General features: G+C 37.4%; 4 protein-coding genes across 4 annotated transcripts; 2 read left to right on the top strand and 2 right to left on the bottom strand.

Annotated features, from left to right (window-relative positions):
- Positions 1-1298: 1298 nt before the first annotated feature.
- Positions 1299-4971, bottom strand: LOC135671617 (ran-binding protein 1 homolog a-like). The gene is made up of 4 exons (XM_065179821.1): positions 4729-4971; positions 4500-4651; positions 4293-4418; positions 1299-1781 (listed from the first exon to the last, which is right to left on the bottom strand). The coding sequence occupies exons 1-4, from the start codon at positions 4881-4883 to the stop codon at positions 1573-1575; spliced, it is 642 nt and encodes a 213-aa protein (XP_065035893.1). The 5' UTR covers positions 4884-4971; the 3' UTR covers positions 1299-1572.
- Positions 4972-5435: 464 nt separating this feature from the next.
- Positions 5436-9424, top strand: LOC135671620 (mitochondrial import inner membrane translocase subunit TIM14-3-like). The gene is made up of 3 exons (XM_065179825.1): positions 5436-5614; positions 7574-7752; positions 8996-9424. Exons 1-3 carry the CDS (start codon positions 5612-5614, stop codon positions 9150-9152), a joined length of 339 nt encoding a protein of 112 aa, XP_065035897.1. The 5' UTR covers positions 5436-5611; the 3' UTR covers positions 9153-9424.
- A 692-nt stretch (positions 9425-10116) lies between these two features.
- LOC135671622 (protein TONNEAU 1a-like) lies at positions 10117-17529 on the top strand. The gene is made up of 8 exons (XM_065179835.1): positions 10117-10285; positions 11182-11314; positions 13500-13588; positions 13697-13819; positions 16128-16264; positions 16357-16382; positions 16457-16613; positions 17206-17529. Exons 1-8 carry the CDS (start codon positions 10199-10201, stop codon positions 17255-17257), a joined length of 804 nt encoding a protein of 267 aa, XP_065035907.1. The 5' UTR covers positions 10117-10198; the 3' UTR covers positions 17258-17529.
- Positions 17530-17800: 271 nt separating this feature from the next.
- LOC135671624 (small ribosomal subunit protein eS27y) lies at positions 17801-18710 on the bottom strand. Its single transcript, XM_065179837.1, has 4 exons — positions 18591-18710; positions 18399-18500; positions 18271-18299; positions 17801-18166 (listed from the first exon to the last, which is right to left on the bottom strand). Exons 1-4 carry the CDS (start codon positions 18591-18593, stop codon positions 18040-18042), a joined length of 261 nt encoding a protein of 86 aa, XP_065035909.1. The 5' UTR covers positions 18594-18710; the 3' UTR covers positions 17801-18039.
- Positions 18711-18962: the final 252 nt, after the last annotated feature.

The raw sequence follows: 18962 nt of genomic DNA, 5'->3' as shown, positions 1-18962 counted from the left end.
ACGTGATAATACTTAGAGCTGCAAGTGGCTATTGTGGTGGTGATTGATGAGAATAACTATGCGGTTGACCTTGTCAATATTGAGTTGAGCATCGATAACCGAGGTGGGGGTGACAACTATGGTAGTGGTGGAGCTCGAGAGACTCATATAGTTTTTTTGTAGGGAAGGAGGAGGAAGAAAAAGGGGAGTCATGGTAGAATGTGAGTTAAAGGAAGAGAAGGAATAGGATAAAGACGATGGTCGCTCTGCATTGTCCTGCAACTATGTCGGCAAGAGATGAGGCAAAGGCCTTACGTCTCACCGACGCAGATACAGAGCATTGCTGGAAAAGAAAGAGGAGGGAGAGCGAGACGTTGAGGGTGTCTCGATTGACGTCCACCACCGATCAAACCTTGGAATGTCTAGTTGAATGAGCCCGCAAGAGCTTTGCTGGTTGTTGCCCGTCGCGCACCTTTAGTTTGCAATATGCACCAATTCCATGACTGCCTCCTTCCGCTCCTCCTCTTTTGTTGTCATTGCTATGGGTCCACAATAATGGTGACATGATCCAATGGTAGGGCAGTGGTTTCTGGCTGAAGACCTATCGGGTCTATAGTAGAGGTGGCTCCAGGTAGTAGATCGAGATTATCGATGGTGGCTTGCTCGACGAGGTTGACACAATAGATGGGCCAAGTTATGTGGGAGAAGAGCAAGACATCAGTATCGTCCAAATGAAAAGCGTGATTGCAACGAGGAAGGAGATGAAGCTCATTGTCGTCCTTGAACTCACTGAGGCACACCACACACTTAAGCTCTTACTATCATCGAGAGCGGGCTACATCGCTTGTGACGCAATGACTCCACTATCTATCATCATCTTAATAGTCGACTAAAAAATTTTAATTATGACATAACAAAAGAAAATATAATCGAAACATTAAAACCACCTTTTTTATCTATCATTTTTATACCATTTCTATGCCTATCAATAAAACCAATAATACTAAGATAAAAAAATAAAATATTTTTATTTTTAATCTTTACAAAATTTAATATAAATTTAATTTTTAATATTAAATTTAATTTTAATATATTAGATTTTAATATAATTTTTTTTAGGATAGAGATACTGAAAAGATCAAAGATAATATATAGTTAGCCCAAAATCTTAGTTCAATTTTGCCGTGGCAAAGTCAACTTAGATAGCTTGAGCCAATAATAGTGATGCATAACGCAAAGCAGCACCCAGAAATTGCCGGAGACCTTCCACCACCATTGCCACTGTGCATATATACAATGTCGATGTGGTATCAGTAGTATGACAAACAATCAATGCGATGACATCAATATTCAAACAATGTGCACTGACACGACGATTAAAACAACCAATGAATCACTCAACAGGCATGTCACAAAGCCATGTGGAAGACACTGACCACGGTTTATCTCAGTTTGATCTATGCAAATCTAGCTCGGTCCCTTGAGATATTGAAGTAAATTTTTGGTTAACATGCAAAATTTATAATTTAACCCAGTATAACCATCATATTTTTGATAAATGGACACCCTTCAGTCCTTGGCTTTTGTAAGTTCCTAAGCTTTGGTTTCTGCCTCTGACTTCTCATCTTCTGCCTTGACATAAGCAGCAGCAGGGGGAACTGCAGCCTCATCCGTTTTTTTCTCGTCTACACTCAATTTGCCCAAGAGTCCAGCAGCATCTGAGGCATCCTTGCTCTCTTTCTCAACATGCTTTCCGTCAGACTCCGTGATGTCTTCCACCGTCTCAATGAATTTCTTGCAGTCTGTAACGTTAAGATCAAGTCACAAGTCAAAACAGTGTCAAATACATCATTTGAATTATCTCAAAACACATGCCCAAAAGGCAACACCCAGTAAAGAAACAAAGACAAGGACTGATAATCAAACAAAGATTGAGGGATGCTTGAGCTGACAATCAAGCAAAGATTAAACGCTCAATCCTCCTTTTAATGACCATAACTTGAAAAGAGTGCTACATGCTCCTCCAGTTTAACCTCCCAAAATTTCTCCTTTTGAATCTTGGGAAAGATTGAAAACCTTGCTCTAAGGTATGAAACTTCTTGAAGTTGTGGTCACAGAACCGAGATAAATTGTCTTCACATAATTTCATCAGTCTACGATACCAAGGGGACATCTCTTGCACACCTGATGCTTCCTCAAAACATATTATTTCATAAATATTTTTTAAAAAATAACTGCTTGTGCACAATTCCTGGGGAATACTTTGTTCATACTTTTTCAATTGTCTTCCTACTGTAGATTATATTAATTTATAACTAGATAATATGCTGTATTAAGCATCAGACATACTTGCAGCCAGAATAATTAATGAAATTGATAAACATTTTGTTAATTATGAAACATTAGTAGCGTATTATACATTTTATGCATAAACATCAGGCAGTACTTGTGTTTCGTAGCCTAAAGAGAACATTGATCGCATTGCTACATAAAAATTTGATCCTTTGAGAATGACAGAAACATGCACAAGAAGTAGCTGGAGAACTTCATAAGAGAGCTTCTAACATTTTCACACACTAGAAAATAGGCAGTCCTACACCATAAGATTTAGCTAGCACGAAAGACTGTGGATAACATGCCAAAGAAAAATCAACTGAATCAAATCCCTCAGTTGCACCCATCTAAAACCCAATAATCTATCAAAATACTTAACCTAAAATAAAAAAAAGTCAGACAGAGTCACTATCCTCAATAGAACTCAGAGATAAACTATCTTAAGCAGCCTTCATTCATTCAAATTGCACAAAATGCATACCACAGATAAATGTCAGTGGAGCATGAAAAAAATTGTAGCTTCATTTGTTTCAAAATCCATTTTTGTTTGGAAAGATACTGACTCTCAAATTATCCTTCCTCAGTGTCACAGGGCAGCAAGCAATAGGATCTCAATCATTGTACTAATAAAAAAAATCAAATTGGCATTCCAAATATTTATACAGGAAATCCTCCCATATCATTCAGCTCTGACTTCAACCATCAATCTAAAATATACCTTTCAAATGAAAACTATCTTAACAAATATCCTTAAACATAAAAGTTAAGTCACCAACATCATATCCTTTACAAATAGATATTGATTATTTGGAAGATAATTAATGAGTTTCATCACAATGAAATCTGAAACAAATTCCGAAGAAGGCACAGAAGTCAACTCTGAATTCATGTAGCAAATTTTCTTCTGAGATAATATTTAATATAGGATCCAAGGTTCGCAATACCGTACTATACCGGTGTTTCGATCTGGGCTCGGTATCGGTACGGTACGGTATACCGAGCGGTATACTCAGGTGTGCCGAGTACTGTAGCACTGCTACAATGCTACAGTGCACTCGGATCGGTAACAGTCGGTCCGTGTATTGGTAACCTGTCGGACCGATACGTACCGCCCGTACCGGGCGATACAGTTCAGTACTGCAGACCATGATAGGATCTGCTTTTTAAGATCAATATCTCCCACTGGAAATTCAGTGGTACAACAAGAAGAAACACTATTCTAAAAGAAATGATTTTTCGATGATGACCGTACAAGTTGCATATTAACAAAGGATACATTCTATCACCACCCAATCTAATGGCCTACATCAGAAGATCCATCTATTTTTGGAGTCTTTATCAAGAAACCTCATATTTTCATAGAAAGATATTTAAAGTGCTATAAGATTCATCTTCTAGGCTTACAATAGATATTTGAAGAGCTTACTCTTAAGATAACTGAGTTAACTTCCCATGAAGATCACAAACAAAACAAAGGAAAAAAAGGAGCTTACTATTTAGAACCCCCTTCTTACTATTCACAACCCTCTATTATTCATAATCCCTTAAAAATTAATAAAATAATATTTTATTATTTATAACCCCTCTAATTTCATTTTTACCCTTCTCTTCTTCTCTTTTTTCTTTTCCGCCTGAGCATGCTGCCGCCATCGATTCTCCCTGTCTCCTCTTCCATCTTTAGATTGAAAATTGAGGGCATACATGTCTATTTATGGAGTAACTTAGAAGCATTAAAAATTATTAACATGGGGTTGTCAACAACCAAAAAGGAGTTGTAAATAGCAATCTAAAAAAAAATCAAACTACCTCAAATCTAAGTCATCATTGTACCAGTAAACCTAAGGACGAAATATCGGTGGCTCAGCACAAAACAGGAGCATAGATTAGAACTGTCATCATTCAGTAGTAAAATAAACCTAATCAAGCTTGTAAACAACTACAAAACCATTTGCAATCCAAACAAGATAAAAAATGCTCACTTTCTACAGAACCAAATCGAATGCAGAACATCTCCTCCTTCAATTCCCCATCAGCGAAATCAGCCGCATGCCACACGCACGACTTATCATTCCCAGCGTGCTCCTGAATCTTGATCGATGGAAGAACTGAAATAGCGAAAGCGAAAATTCCAGACCCAATCCAACAAGAGCAAAGAACCAGAAGTCAAGAAGGAGCAAGTGATCCACCTAGATGGTTGGCGCATATCTTGAGGGTCTTAGCCTGGCGCATCACCAGCCGCACCTTGCCCGTCTCGATGTGCTTCAGAAGCTTCACATTCCCCGTGCCCCTCTCCTTCCACTGGTTCCCTTCCTTGTCGAACCGGTACAGCTTCGCCTTTCTGATAGCAAGAGGAATCAACACACGGAATCTCGAAGATAAGCAGAAGAAGGGGCTCCGATACAATCAAATGCTCACAAATCGAGGAGGACGTGCTCTTCCTCCTCGCCGGTGGTGACGGCGACCTCCGAGAGGGTGACGATAGGGGCAATCTGGGCGCCGGTGTCCTCATCCTCGCCGGCGGCAGTAGCCTCCGCAGCGTCCTCCTCGCGGTCGGGGTCGTTGCTCGCCATAGAATTCAGATCGGGAACGGGATGACTGCACGTGCAAACAGAATAAACCGAGAAGAGGGAGGGACATTAGGGTTTATACTTATATAGCCGCTCGGGGATGAGTGGGGCGGAGTCGGTGGGGGAAGACGGAAGAAAGTTACCATTTGAGCGCATAATAGTTTTATGAGTAATCTAGTATATGCCGTTAGTGTGCTATGACAGACGTTCGATTTTGGCGTCTTTTCGAAAAATGGACGGTCAAGATTTACGCACTAAGAAACATCACGAGTTAAATGGAAAGCAATAGGTCTCGCCTCCTTTGTCACGTGCGTTACACGTGAGATAACACTTGAACAGATTACCGACAACATCTGTTTTTTAAATCAATTTGTTTTTAAACCAATCTTTTTGTTGACCGTTTGATCTGTTTTTATCAAGGAAAAATCAAATAATATCGCGTAAATTACAAATATATATTTTATTGGAATCGAGAAATCAAAAGAATTCCAAATAAAAGAAGCCCAAAACAAGCCCAGATGTCAAGAGCAGACCAACAGTAGCCCAAATGATCCTAGCCGTGAATACCTTCAATCGCTTGTTCATCTGAAGCAGGAAGATTCAAAGGTGAAACCCCGCATCGGAGGAAAACCCTAGACGGTACCGATCGCGAAGAAGTTGAGGTGCGGCTCCGGTAGCTTAGATTGTTTGCGAATGCTTAACTCTAGCTTCTTGAGAGATCGTACGTGAAGATGGTAAGTTCCGCGTCGTTTTAGATTTTTGTCGGTCATACTACTCTGTTGGTAGTTGTCATCGGGTCGTTCTTCTTCTCTGCTAATATGTGGAGCTTGTGAGAGTGGATGGCATTAATAATCGTTGCTCGTTTGATCGAATAGTTCATGCTTGTTTGAGGTACCTCACGGAATAACCCATGGAAAGGAACCTCCTTTGTGTTATTGGAGCCTTGCGGACAAAGATGTTCCATATTCCGCGTGGACAAAGATGTTCGTGGAGTAACCCCCATTTCCCTCTTCTATTTTCCTCCCGATCGTTTCGGGTCTTCTTAGTATGATAGGGTTTTGGTTGGTTTTTGTTGTTTCGTGTGAGAATGAGGGTTTATTTGTTTGTTTTTCATCTAATTTCTCTTTGGTTTTGATCAATGGCGTAATGGATTTCTTTCTTTGCTTTGTTCTTTTTGTGCGCGTGGGGTTTGATCGAGTCGTCCGTTTATCTTTTGAGGGATGAGATCACGATACCAAGGTCTCCAGCGGTTGTGAGAATATCTGATTGTAGATTCTGGTCGGATCTCGGGGTACTGGTAGAGCGCATTTATCATCTGATAGATTCATGGAAAATTTGAGCTGCAGCCGCTGTTGCTTCTCAATCGCTGCCGCTGTTGCGTCCTGGATCTCTTGATTGAACCGCCGTTTCTAGGGTTTCCTTGATGACTCGGGTGGAAATGCTAAGCCCTTTTAGAGATCCTTGAGTTGTTTCTTAATCGATGTTGTTATTCTTCTTGGAGCGATTGTTTCTCCTCTTCAATGCCCAATCTCCTCTTTGATACTTACATTGATCTGCTAAACCCGCTGGCCGAGCTCGAGAAGAGGAGGCACAATCTCAAGCGCCTCGTGCAGTCACCCAACTCCGTCATGATAGTTCTGTCCCCACAACAGAGACGTTGTGATATTGTTCTTTTTTCAACTGAACTTATTCCAAATGGTATTTCTCAACAGTTCTTCTGATCATGCTTTTGGGTAGCCAATTATATGAAAGGGAGCTATTTGTGTGGTTTAATTGATTAAGAACACCGTGAGATTAGAGGGATGATAATGCTTGGTCGATAATTAAATGTCAAATTGTTGTCTATTATACAATTACTTGAATCTTTCATATTATAGATTATGTGGAGAAAAATGTCATAGCAAAGGACTTCGGGCACATCAGACTTGTAGTATGTTTCTCTTTTCAAGTCTACAGCTATCCATCTATGGCAAATGTATTAGTCATTGATGCCCTCAAGAAGAGAGAGAGACTATCTTGGTTATGGTGGGCATTATTACTTCATATTTGCAGATAACGGTTGACTATTGGGATGGACTAAAGGAAATAATCTGTGGGAGAAAGTTGAGATGTTATTGATAATGGTTCTGACTGTTTCTCTTTCTTTATTTCAAACATTTCTGGCTATTGCCAAGTATACAGGCGCATGGATTTCTAAGGATTTTATGATGATTATTATTGAAGCCATGCTAATTCTGTACATGATGATGTGTAGTGATTGACTTAGACAGAGGTGTATGGCTAGTGTCATGATGAACGTTGAAAATGTACTTGCTTGACATTCATCTTTTTTAAGCAACATCTTCATCTAACCTTTTTTTAGCCGAAAAGATAGGTTTGGATTCAATTTTGAAGATTTGAAACAGCAACTTTGTAGGAGGTCCATTTAAGATGCTGATTAAGGAGTTTGACATTGGAAGGATTATCAATAATGAGATTAGACTTCCGTGGATGAGAATTGGATAATTTGTTCATTGTTCTGTGAATAATGCCCCAAATTTTAATATCAGATGAAATATTTTGTGGGCTTTTTTTAATCAATCATGGTGACGACTTGCCAGATAAGGCTAATGCAATATTAATTTAACTCAAATTGTAATGCTGTGTTTTGCAATTTCATTTTATTTGTGTTTCTTTTTGTTGGCTATATGCAGGCTACACCTTTGCTAGCAGGACTTGCAGTCGCTGCAGCTGCACTTGCTGGTAGGTACAGTATCCAGGCTTGGCATGCATACAAGGCACGCCCGGTTGTTCCTCGGATGCGCAAGTTTTATGAAGGTGGGTTCCAGGGTATTATGACCAGGAGGGAAGCTTCTCTTATTCTGGGGGTTAGGTATGCATCATTACTAAGAGATCAATAGTGATTCGGCCCCATATTTTCTGTTATTTACTCTGTTCGAACTTCAAAGATTTTCTCTTTGAATAGAGATATATGATATTGATACCATGCACTATATATGGTCTGTATCTACTGCTGCAGTTATTTGTATAATGCTAAAGTTGAGTGCTGACAATAAAATTTTCTTTGATCTGCTAAGTTGCTAGAGCACTTATAGTTTTTGGATTATTATCTTATTAGAGTCTTGGATGTCTCCTGGGTTTCTATCTATTCTCTTGTGATTTTATCCAACAAAAAGTACCATCGAAAGCCTTAACTTGAAATAAGATGTAAATGTACTTGAAAGATTTTACTTGTTGCAATTGCTAGGAAAGAACTTCGGTGATTTTTAAATATTAGACATATTGCGATTATAAAGATCTTATGCAGGCACATTCCTGCAATTATGAAGGTAATGTGTTCAGTTGCTTGAGCCTGCTACAATTTAGTCTACTAGGAGTTAAATGATATTTGTTGGTCACACCTTAGAGCACCATGATATGTTGCATGAGGTCATGATAGAGATCATTTCAGCATAAGTTGGTGGTCATGGGACTTGTAACACAAACTGTGCAAATCTTGGTGATGATCATTTTTCTGGGTCTTGGTTGATGGAAGGCAGGTTTGAACCGAAGAGGCCAAATATGTAGGAATATGGGATATGCAAGTTTTATTTAATCTGGCCTGATTGTTGAGTTTGGATGATCAATCAACAAAATCATATAAAATTCTAGAATGTGGAATCATATAAAATTGTTCCTGAATTTCTTGCTTTCTTCTGAAAAGTGTGTATGATCAATCAATGTTTTGTTAGCCTAATATGCCAGGAGATGGAATATTTCAGTATGAACAATTACAATTTTGGATGTAAAAAATTTATAACTTTTCGGATGTTTGTGCTCAACAAGTGATTAGACTTAAATATTCAATTTGAAGGTTTGGCTCCATTTTGAAATATTCAACTTGGAGGCAAGTGATTAGACTTTTATTGAGCAAATTATTTCAACTTGCGTCCAAGTTCAGCTTAAGGTATTCAATTTGTGAAAACAAAGTATGAGATAATTGACTCAGACAGGTTACTTTATCTGTTTGTCTGTTGTGCTTTTGATTTGACCGAAAACTTATGGTCTAATTGTGGTTTTCTTCTTATGTCTTCCAATATCTGAAGGTTTCTTTTCCTTCTTCCTTTCTGAAACAGAGAAAGTGCTCCACCAGACAAAGTTAAAGAAGCACACAGGAAAGTGATGGTTGCCAACCATCCAGATGCAGGAGGAAGCCATTATCTTGCTTCAAAGATTAATGAAGCAAAAGATGTGCTACTCGGGAAGACCAAGGGTGGTGGATCTGCATTTTGATTACCTGCTGAAGGGTGGTGGAAGACCTAGGGTGAGGAAGCCTTCATTTATGGAACTTATCAATGACATGGCAATTATCATGACAAGTCGTGTCTAATTTTTTGGATAATGATATCAATAGCCCCCCTAACATATGACTATTCACATTAATATATCTTTAAAATTTTTGTTAAATTTTGGTTGTAAGTGGCGTGATGTCTAAGGAATTCTTTTGCACATTCTGCAACATAAATATACATGCCTTGGCATGGCGTACGAGTGTTAGTAGCTTAGAGTGCATTGCAATATTCAGCAATTAAATGAATGCACCTCTGGCTGCTCATGAATCAGCTACTGCTTTAGATTTTATATTTGATTACTTACCCAATGATTTAAGTGATAGATTGCTTTGCTGAATTCATAAAACTTTAGTTCGTATGTTTGTCTTCAATGCTCATTCATGTGGACTCTGTTTCTTGAGCTTGTCATGTTTGATGGATTCTTCAATGCTCTATTATTGCTGCTTATGACGCAATCCATTGTTTCCAAAGTTGACATCAACATTGCTATATCAATCATTTTTATTTTTCAAAATATAAAAATAGATTAAATTGTGATAAATAGAAAAAAAAGGGAAAAGATCCGTTCATCCCAATTCTGTATTTTTTTTTTATTAGGTTTGGTGCTTCTTTTATTCATTTAGTTTCTTGTGATGAATGGGTTCAGCGGTCGAAGTGAACCGGCAGATACTGGCTGCTAATTTGATATTAATATTAAGATCTTTACTGGATAAGTTAGGCACACATTGGGATGCTATTAAGGACTAACTCGCCTGTAACTATAATTGTCGTTATTAGCCAACAAGATCGTATTCGCGCTGTCAAGGCTCCAACGACGATACGGCCTTGCAAACGGGCTTTCACCACCGAACACGTATACGTGGGCCACAATAAGACTCTCAAGCCCGTTCAATAGGACGAGAAGCTGTGTCGTGTGTTTCTGAAGAGCAAAGGAGGGTTTACTTCTCAGCTCTGTGGAGGGAGGAGGAGGTGGGTGAGGGCGACAAGATGGACGATTACGCGAGGGAGATGATGGACCTCAAGACTCTCGTCACTCGCACGCTCGAGAAGAAAGGCGTTCTCGCCAAGATTAGGGTAAAATGTTACCCTCCATCTCCATCTTCTATTTTTCTTGCGATCGTTTCAGATCTTCCCAGTATGATAGGGTTTAGGCCGATTTCGGTTGTTTCGCGTGAGAATGAGCGTTTATTTCTTTGTTTTTCTTCTAAATTTGGCCGGCGTTGAGTGGATTTCTTCCTTTGCTTTGTTCTTTTTGTGTGCGGCTGTGGGGTTTGATCGACTCATCCGTTTTCCCTTTGCGGAATGAGATCACGGCGGTAAGGTCTCCAGCGGTTGTGAGAAGATCTGGTTGCAGATTCGCATCGGATCCGTGGGTACCGGTAGAGCGCATTTATCATCTGATACATTGTTGGACATTTTGAGCTGGTACCTCTGTCTTGCATTAGGGGTTTTTTCAAGGGAATATATTTCTGTAGAATTTTCATGCAGTGAACTTGTGGGATCTCTTTTGTGTAGTCGAGGAATTTTGCAAGCCGTTCGGTAAGATTAGGATATGTGTTTTATACTTTGGTTTTCAGCTCATTTACTTGTGTTTATTGTTTTTTTTTATTTCACAGCTCATTTACTTTTGTTTTATACTCGGTAGGATTTTTTTTTATATTCTCATGAAAATTTCGAATAAAAAAAAAGATGTTTCCTACTGCAAACATAAATCTGTTACTAGTATAGTTAGAATTAGTGTTTCATTGTGAATTCGGATAGTTAAAAGGAAAACTGATGTGTGCATTACCAATTTCAAATTTCTAATATTACTAATTGAATTTTTTTGGGCCCTGTCATGTTTTTTTTAACAGATATCTCATTTCTCTGCTGTAGTCTATTTTCTCAAGTTAGTTAGTCAGTTCAGATATACAGTTTTTTTTGTGTGTCTAGCTTGATGTTTTTATGGTTCTTGTTAAATTTTATTTCAGGCTGAGCTTAGAGCAAGTGTATTTGAAGCAATAGAAGAAGAGGATCGCGCTATTCAAAATGATGACAATGTTCCTCCTGCATTATTAGGAAGCTGCAATGACCGTGCAAAGCAACTGCATACTTCTCCTTCAGGTTTCATTTACTGACTGAATCACTCTGTCTATAATTTTTTGGTGTGCTTCAAATTCTTAATCATGTATTTTCTTGAATTCTTTTTTCACTTTGTGTTTGGTAATATGAATTAGACTGCCTCTTGAAGCTTTTTGTAAAAGACTATAGTGGTAACAGCTTATGTGGGTCATTGGAAAAAGAGTATGGAAAAGCATTCATCCAGATTAATTTTGTATCATGCAATTGCAAGCAAGTGTCATTCTTAAGGGTGAATAAATATTTTATTTCTAGTTTTTCTTCTACTCTAGTTATTCAGTAATCACTTCATTTTCCATCTCCAGGTCATGTTTGACTGATGACCTGAAGTGCAACCCGGAAAGTCTTAAATTATCTTTGTTGTTTGGAAATGGTTTCTATGTCTATTTGGAATTGTTTCTTTTGTATGGTCTAAATAAATATCTAAATAAATATGATTAACTTTTGGTGCATAAGTATATTGGCAAAACTAAAGTTCATGTGCAATGTTGGTTAATTTTCATATATTTCAGTCCATCGGGTACATTATTGACACAATCTAGATCAAGCCTTCTCCTATTCAAACTCTGGGGTTAGTTTCTGATTAAGACTATTTTATCAAACTCAGGTCGTTACACAACTGAACCAGCATGAATGATCTTAATTCTGAGGTGAGCCTAGAGGAGCTTAAGTTGAGGTTTGCAGTATGAGATGAACTTGTTTGGCTAAAACTAAATAAAGCTAAGTGAACCTGCTTTTGTTCTTGAGTCGTACCAGAGATAATGTTTTTGTCAAGGTTGAGACCATACCTCAATATAAAAACATAAATATGTCGAGACAATGATTGGCTACAGTACACCCTCATTTTGTAGAAACACTATTCAACAAGGTGCACAAGAACACACTAGAGATACTTTAATATTTACCCCTTTGAGAACAGAATGAGAAGGACAGCAACAACAACAATAATAACAGAATGAGAAGGACAACTAAACCAAAAACAAATAGTTCTGAAACACCTCAAGGAAATTGGAAACCAATAGTAGACATTAATCAAGGTATAGGGGCAGAAAAAAAATAATTTTCAGGTACACGCATATGTGTTTATTATGTATGTATAAATATAACATGACCCACATATACATGTGTATATACATGCATGTAGTTGCATGTTCGCTAGTGAGGTGTGGATGTGTATGTGGACTGTGTCAACTTTCTATGCTGGTATCTGTCTTTCTTTTTTTCTGCCCCTATACATTGATTAATGTCTACCATTGGTTTCCAGTTTCCTTGAGGTGTTTCAGAATTATTTTTTGTTGTTGTTGTTGTTGTTGTTGTTGTTGTCCTTCTCATTCTGTTCTCAAGGGAATAAATATTGAAGTATCTTTAGTGTGTTCTTGTGCACCTTGTTGAATAGTATTTCTACAAAATGAGAACGTACTGTAGCCAATCATTGTCTCGACATATTTATTTTTTTTACATTGGTTTAATTTTCTTAGCAGGTTAGGTACTTAAATTTCTCCTTTTCTGTCTTAATTGATCTGACTTATTTGTAATACCTTTAAAAAATGCTTACAAAGACAATTTGGATTCACTAACAATTAAATTATTTAAGATTTATGTTTATAAAATTTTTCTTCTTAATCCAATTAATGTGTTTAATAACATATGTTGCATTCATTTTCTTGCTTAACAGAATCTTAAGCAGTGTTTCAAAAAATAATATGGTGAGGTTGCATTTATGTGTCATATTACATTGCATAAGCCTATGCTGCCATTACACATGCAGTCAGTCGCATTTGCAGTCATTGCAAGTATGAGAATGCAAGTGAATCTGTAGCCACATGTATTGTTGCTCTCCGAATAAACATGAAATGCGGTCACATGTGGTTTTCTCTTATTGTTACATTGTAATTATTATATTGTTTTTCACCACAAAACCTGGTCCTCAATCTGATGTCATGATTCAAAGAACCCTTATGGTTTCTTATAACTTATTTAAAGATAATTTCTTTAATGGATGAAATAGTAACTCACAGAAACCTGAGGGTGTCCTTAATTGTAATATATTCATCTGACAGGTTTTTCTTGTATCTTAATCCTGTTATCGCCTGTTAATAATCATGATGAAGAAATTGAATACATGGTGATGAGATGGATGATATCATCATGAAATTCTTGTTGCTTGCAGGAAGGTTACTGACAGCACTAATTGGTGAATACTTGGAATGGGCCCAGTTAGGCCACACACTTAAAGTTTATTTGCCAGAGTGTAATTTGGTAATCATGTGAACTTTCCTTTCATATGTTGCTGTTTTTCTGTCTCAAGAAACATCCTATACTGAAATGGTAGATTTACTGTTTTTCTATTATATTCCTGTTTTGCAGCCAAAGGACTTCTGGAGAGATGAATTGAAGGATTTCAGTTCCACAAATCGGTATGATTCAAACAGGAACGGCGAATGTGGCCCATTACTTTTGGACGTTCTTGAAGGATATTTGAAATATGAGGTTTGGTTCCCTTACGTGGCTTTCTTTTCTTGTTTCACTGTGAAGAATATACTCAATGAGATATATAGAAAGATGGTAATTGCAGATCTGTTGGAATCATGATGTACTTGATATTACTCGTATTCTTTTTCAAAAACAATGATATGTTTATTAAGTTCTGACTCTTTTCTTTCTTTTTATTTTTATTTTTTGCTTATTCTCAAAGAGAAATTTTGTTACATTTATCAGATGGAATATCTGTATGTACTATGTTGTGTTGTCCTTTCATCATGATATAATAAATTCAATTGATCAGCACGTTTCAATATGCCTTGATTGAACTCAGTTGTTTTGGTCATCTATCAAGTGTTATTTCTGGCTTCATTGTTGCGGAAACCTTATAGGAGTTGTATGTTAAATATATTTTTAATTTTTTAAAGAGAATATGTAGTAGCTGAAATGACATTAATTTTGTTATAGCCTATATGAACATATGCTAAACTGACCTATAAATGCAATAATCAGAAGTAAAACGGTTAGTATTAGTGGTGTGAGGAGGGATAAAGGAAGATATTTTACTTAAAACTATAAATAAAATTTTAAATTTTCTTAATTTAATTAAAGATGTTGTAAAAAGTCGATGTAGTCAACCTCAAATAGTCAGGACGTTGAGGCTAATTATTGTTCTTGTTGTGAGGTGGCATTAGACTTGATGGATCAAAATCTTGATTTGTACCAAATTTCTTACATCCAATGTTCTGTTTTAAGAAATGTTGTACTACATGAATTTGTGCTTAGTAGATTCAGCAAACTTTTATGAAAAGGAGACTCACCTTTGCATTTGAAAATCAAATAATTACCAACATCGAGTCATTATTATCAAACTGGTAGAATTTAGTTTTAAGTGGCATTTTCTGGCGTAGGTTAATCTTAAGTTGGAGAGGCTGCTCTTTTGACCTAGTTACCTCAAGCAGTTCTCTGAGGCACTATAACTGTTCTTTGTTTTTGAAAAAACAACAATTAAAAATTTAAGTAAATATGTCTTTGGTCCTTGCAAATGTTTATTGATCATTTATTTAAATATCTTTATTTTTTGCCTTTTGGTTCCCGCAGCTTCTTTGCAGTTGGTTTTATAGGATCAGTGCTTCTCTAAACCTTTGATGTGCAATATGCTCCCGTTGTATTATAACTGATTTTATAGCCATTTTCCAATCTGCTGTTCACACTGAGTTCCTCTTCTGATTCCTGTTTACCATGTTTCATTTTAGTTGTTGAACTCGAACAGAGTTATTTTGGCGAACTAAAACACCTTGTAATATAAGACTTTGACTGAAAACAACTGAATTGGTATTTGTATTCTAAAGATTAATATGCAAAAGCAGAAAAGAAAATTAATTTTACACATGAACTTATAATTCTTGAGATTTTGACATAACTATGAACATTTTCTTCTGATTGTTTTTATTCTTCTCTGTGTTTTAGCCTTAAAGTAACCATCAAAACATAATGTGTTAAAAACAGTACACGTTTAATTTTTTAGCTTGTTCAGGTTGATTTCTTTTCATTTTTTGTTTTGTTTTGTTTTGTTTTGTTTATTTTTTGCTCAGGCATCTTAATCAATTTAACCTGCCGTAACTTTGGATCCAGGCAAGAACTAGAATTGAAGTTTCATATCTAGTTCTATATTGGAATAAGATGGAGATCTTAGATTTCCTACATGAACTTATGTTGTATACTTCAAGAAAAATTTCCCCATCCATCTGCAGCTTGCTGGTTGATATCCGATAATGAGTTGATAACCTGCATCCCTCAAAATATAAAAATCTATTGAGGGAAAAAACAATGTCCGATTTGGCCATCTGCAAGGCTGCAAATTGAAAATTTTGAAATTTTAGGATCTTGAAGTTGAATCAAGCCCAGTTCTGTATGTCCTGAGATGCTGTATTAGCAAATAGTATAAAGTATCTTACTGCTGTACCAACATTATTTATTTGGACAAATAAATAACATGCAATTAGTTTTTTGGTGAATACCAACTGTAATCCAACATGTTTCTGAATTTGGTACCCTACTGGAATATCAATCTTGCTATTATCTTATCATGGTCATTGCATGTTCTCCATGCCCTTCTCTTTTGTTAATGTGTTTTTAGTGTTTGAATGTCAAAGTGTGAGAATAGAGATGCAACTACAGGTTTCTGAATAAACTCTGGTTCAGTGGATAAAGTCTCCTTTCTACTGGGTTTTATCATTAATACTGGAAATGAGTATTTTATTTAGAGTTTATCTGAATGTTTTCTTGCTTAGCTCTGTGTCTTGTTGTTGCACAGAATTTGACTCAAAATAGGGTGGCCGGAGGGAGACTAATTGATTCAGATACAATTTCAGTATCTAGTGTAGAGGCCAGAAATGTCAGAAGGCCATCGTCATCATCTGCTGCTCCTGGAGGCTTACCATCATTGGGCAGGTTACTTTTGTCATCTGCTTTATTTTTTATATTTTCAGTTAATTTCTATTTTGGAACCTTCCTAATGCATATTTCATCATGGTTGATGCTAGGCCGGTCCCTCGTATCCAGACATCAGGTGGCTAAAATATTTTTCTTATCTTTATGCTGTCATTTTGCTGCTTACTTTTGTCTTGCATTTTACCTTTCCAGAACGAAAGTCAAGTTCCTCGGTTCCCATGAATAGGAAGGATGATTATATGTGGAAATATGATGTTGATGAGGTCTCAGAGGATGTTATTCGAGCTGCGAATGCATTAGAAAACATTCAGCTTGACAGAAAAGCACGAAATTTGACATCATCTTGGAGGTTTGTGCTCTTAACATTTCCTTTCTCATAACATTTGTAAGAATCCAGATTGTAGCCTTGTTGAACATTTCCAACTTGATGTCATAAATTTCTTGGATTTATTCTGTTTTCAAAATTATTAATGTCCCATGGCATGGAACTCTCTTTGCAGCAGTATGCAGTCAACTGCCCGCTAAGTATTTTCTTTAGTTGCTTTGAGTTCATATTTGTGCATTCACTGCAACCTTCTTAGTGAGTATTCCAACATATTGGTGTCACTTGTTTCTCCTCGATTAGTTAAATTGAAATGCCTAGTCAGTTTGACAACAAAGAAAGAACAGCCTTTCTTGTTTAGCTTCATTCCATTTCTGATTCGACTAATTGGAAAAGGACCTCATGGTGTATAACGTTACAATAGCAGCAGTAAATTGCTGAAACTGGTATTGGACTGAGATTTAAGTCCTTGGTTACGCCCATCATTATCATTTCGAAGACCATCTCCAAGATTTCCTTGTAACTGTAGATTTTATTTGTCAGTGTCATACATTTGGGTCGAACATTTTTTGGATCTTCCAGTAGCTATTATTAAGACATGCCCTTGTTGTTCATGCAGGCATGCAAGTGATGGGACAATGGAGGACGATGGCATGGTCGATCATCACTAGTATGATCTACTGAAGTATTTGTATCTTTGTAGCTTGTTTCATTCCCATTTGCGCACCACTTACGTTAAATGTATGGAAGTTGTAGACCGTGATTTAATTTTGTTCTCCTTTTCCTGGCTTGGAATCTTCGAATGGTTGTCGTTGGTATCCCTTCCCTGCACCTTGTAGTGGCATCTATGTTTTGCTGTATCATGTAGGACCTGCTACGCTTGTGTTTCAAATGTCGGTATTGTGTGTGGGTTTCATTTGGTATAAGCAGTCTGCTTTAGACGTGGGGACGTGCCGTATTCCTTTCCTTGAATTTGATGCTGATGTTGTACGATGCTTCTGTTGTAATTAAATTTGTTCTATTGATCTGTTGGATCATATAATGTGGCCTTTCAACAGATAGATATTGGTGAAACTAAATCTTTTTAACTGTGAGGATTTGAAACGAGCAAATTTCTATCAAATCATTCTTGCAGAAACGAGTTAAAAAGCATTTTACTTTTGGATATCTTGTAAAATGAGACACCATTAACGAATGGTCAGATAAAGATGATCTGAATCATTAATGAATCATCAAAGCTGATTCGTTTAAACCATTTATAAATGGTTGAATAAAGATGATTCTGGTAAAATCCCTTCCAAGCAGAAGATTTACCAACGCGTCATTATAGAACATGGAGTCTTAATCAAAATCACTAATCTACAAGCATCATATAAAATCAAAACTCAGCACCACCTAAACCCTAAGTTCAACCTCATGTACTATGCAGAACAGGGTAAGGATCACAGCATGATCAATCCCCCTTTCGCCTGAAGGAGCATCCCTCGGTGAGCTTGGCCTTCCCCCCGGTGGGCTGACAGAGAACGGTCTGGCAATTGCCGCACACCACGACGGTCTGCGAGTGGCTGAACACCGTAGTTCTGTAAGACACAGCAATGGGAGAACGTTACAGGGCACGCAAATCATACAGGATGAAGTACAGATCGAAGCCTGAAGCAACCTAATCCGAGGAACAAGATCTTACATGTTGAAGCAACCCTGACACTTTACGTCCTATGATTTCAAAGCCAGCAGAGACATGATTAGATTTCCGGAGAGGACGAAAGAAACAAAAAGTTCAGAGCTTTCATGGATACGAGAGAGCGGAACTACCATGAAAAAGGAATTGGGTGACTGCACGAGGCGCTTGAGCTTGTGCTTCCTCTTCTCGAGCTCGGCCGGGGGGTTCAGCAGATCGATGTCGTTCGGGAGAACCTGATAAAACAGTAAGCGTGAAGGATCGCTCCAAAGAAGAAAAAGAAAAACGATCGAGAAGCAACGTGAAGGATCTCTAAAAGGGCTTACCATCTCGGTGGAAGCACGACGGGAGCTCAAGAAAATCCTAGAAACGGCGGTTCAGGCAAGAGACGGAGGCGTAACAGCGGCAGCGAAAGGAGAGGGGAAACCCTAGATCGAACGAATTTATATAGGACAGTTAGGTAAATATCGACCGTTGGATCGAATTGTAGATCACGCATGCCTTGTAAAAACCGCAGGTAAGTACGATTAATAACAGTTAACTAGAGTTAATCTGATGGACGGGCATATATGTCATTTTGCTTTTAATATTTAATTATATTTTTCGGATATCCATTTAACTCGGGCAAGATTGGGTTTGGACTCGCATATTTATCGGTCCGTTTGGTCCTGGTTCGACCCGACCTAACCCAACTCTAT

Source organism: Musa acuminata, unplaced genomic scaffold (genome assembly GCF_036884655.1).
Source record: "Musa acuminata AAA Group cultivar baxijiao unplaced genomic scaffold, Cavendish_Baxijiao_AAA HiC_scaffold_1144, whole genome shotgun sequence".
Taxonomy (NCBI): Eukaryota; Viridiplantae; Streptophyta; class Magnoliopsida; order Zingiberales; family Musaceae; genus Musa; species Musa acuminata.
The sequence above is the reverse complement of the archived record's forward strand: the minus strand, read 5'-3'. Positions and strand labels throughout refer to the sequence as shown.

Excerpts from the sequence above, each read along its gene's own strand:
- LOC135671617 (XM_065179821.1), bottom strand. The coding sequence starts at position 4,883 with ATGGCGAGCAACGACCCCGACCGCGAGGAGGACGCTGCGGAGGCTACT. Across the intron at positions 4,652-4,728 it reads GAGCACGTCCTCCTCGATTT|AAAGGCGAAGCTGTACCGGT; the intron begins GTGAGCATTTGA and ends TCTTGCTATCAG. Across the intron at positions 1,782-4,292 it reads TCGATTTGGTTCTGTAGAAA|ACTGCAAGAAATTCATTGAG; the intron begins GTGAGCATTTTT and ends TTAACGTTACAG.
- LOC135671620 (XM_065179825.1), top strand. Across the intron at positions 7,753-8,995 it reads TCTCTTATTCTGGGGGTTAG|AGAAAGTGCTCCACCAGACA; the intron begins GTATGCATCATT and ends TTTCTGAAACAG.
- LOC135671622 (XM_065179835.1), top strand. The coding sequence starts at position 10,199 with ATGGACGATTACGCGAGGGAGATGATGGACCTCAAGACTCTCGTCACT. Across the intron at positions 13,820-16,127 it reads AAGGATATTTGAAATATGAG|AATTTGACTCAAAATAGGGT; the intron begins GTTTGGTTCCCT and ends GTTGTTGCACAG. Across the intron at positions 16,383-16,456 it reads CCCTCGTATCCAGACATCAG|AACGAAAGTCAAGTTCCTCG; the intron begins GTGGCTAAAATA and ends TTACCTTTCCAG.
- LOC135671624 (XM_065179837.1), bottom strand. Across the intron at positions 18,300-18,398 it reads CACCCAATTCCTTTTTCATG|GACGTAAAGTGTCAGGGTTG; the intron begins GTAGTTCCGCTC and ends TTGAAATCATAG. Across the intron at positions 18,167-18,270 it reads TGTCAGGGTTGCTTCAACAT|AACTACGGTGTTCAGCCACT; the intron begins GTAAGATCTTGT and ends TGTGTCTTACAG.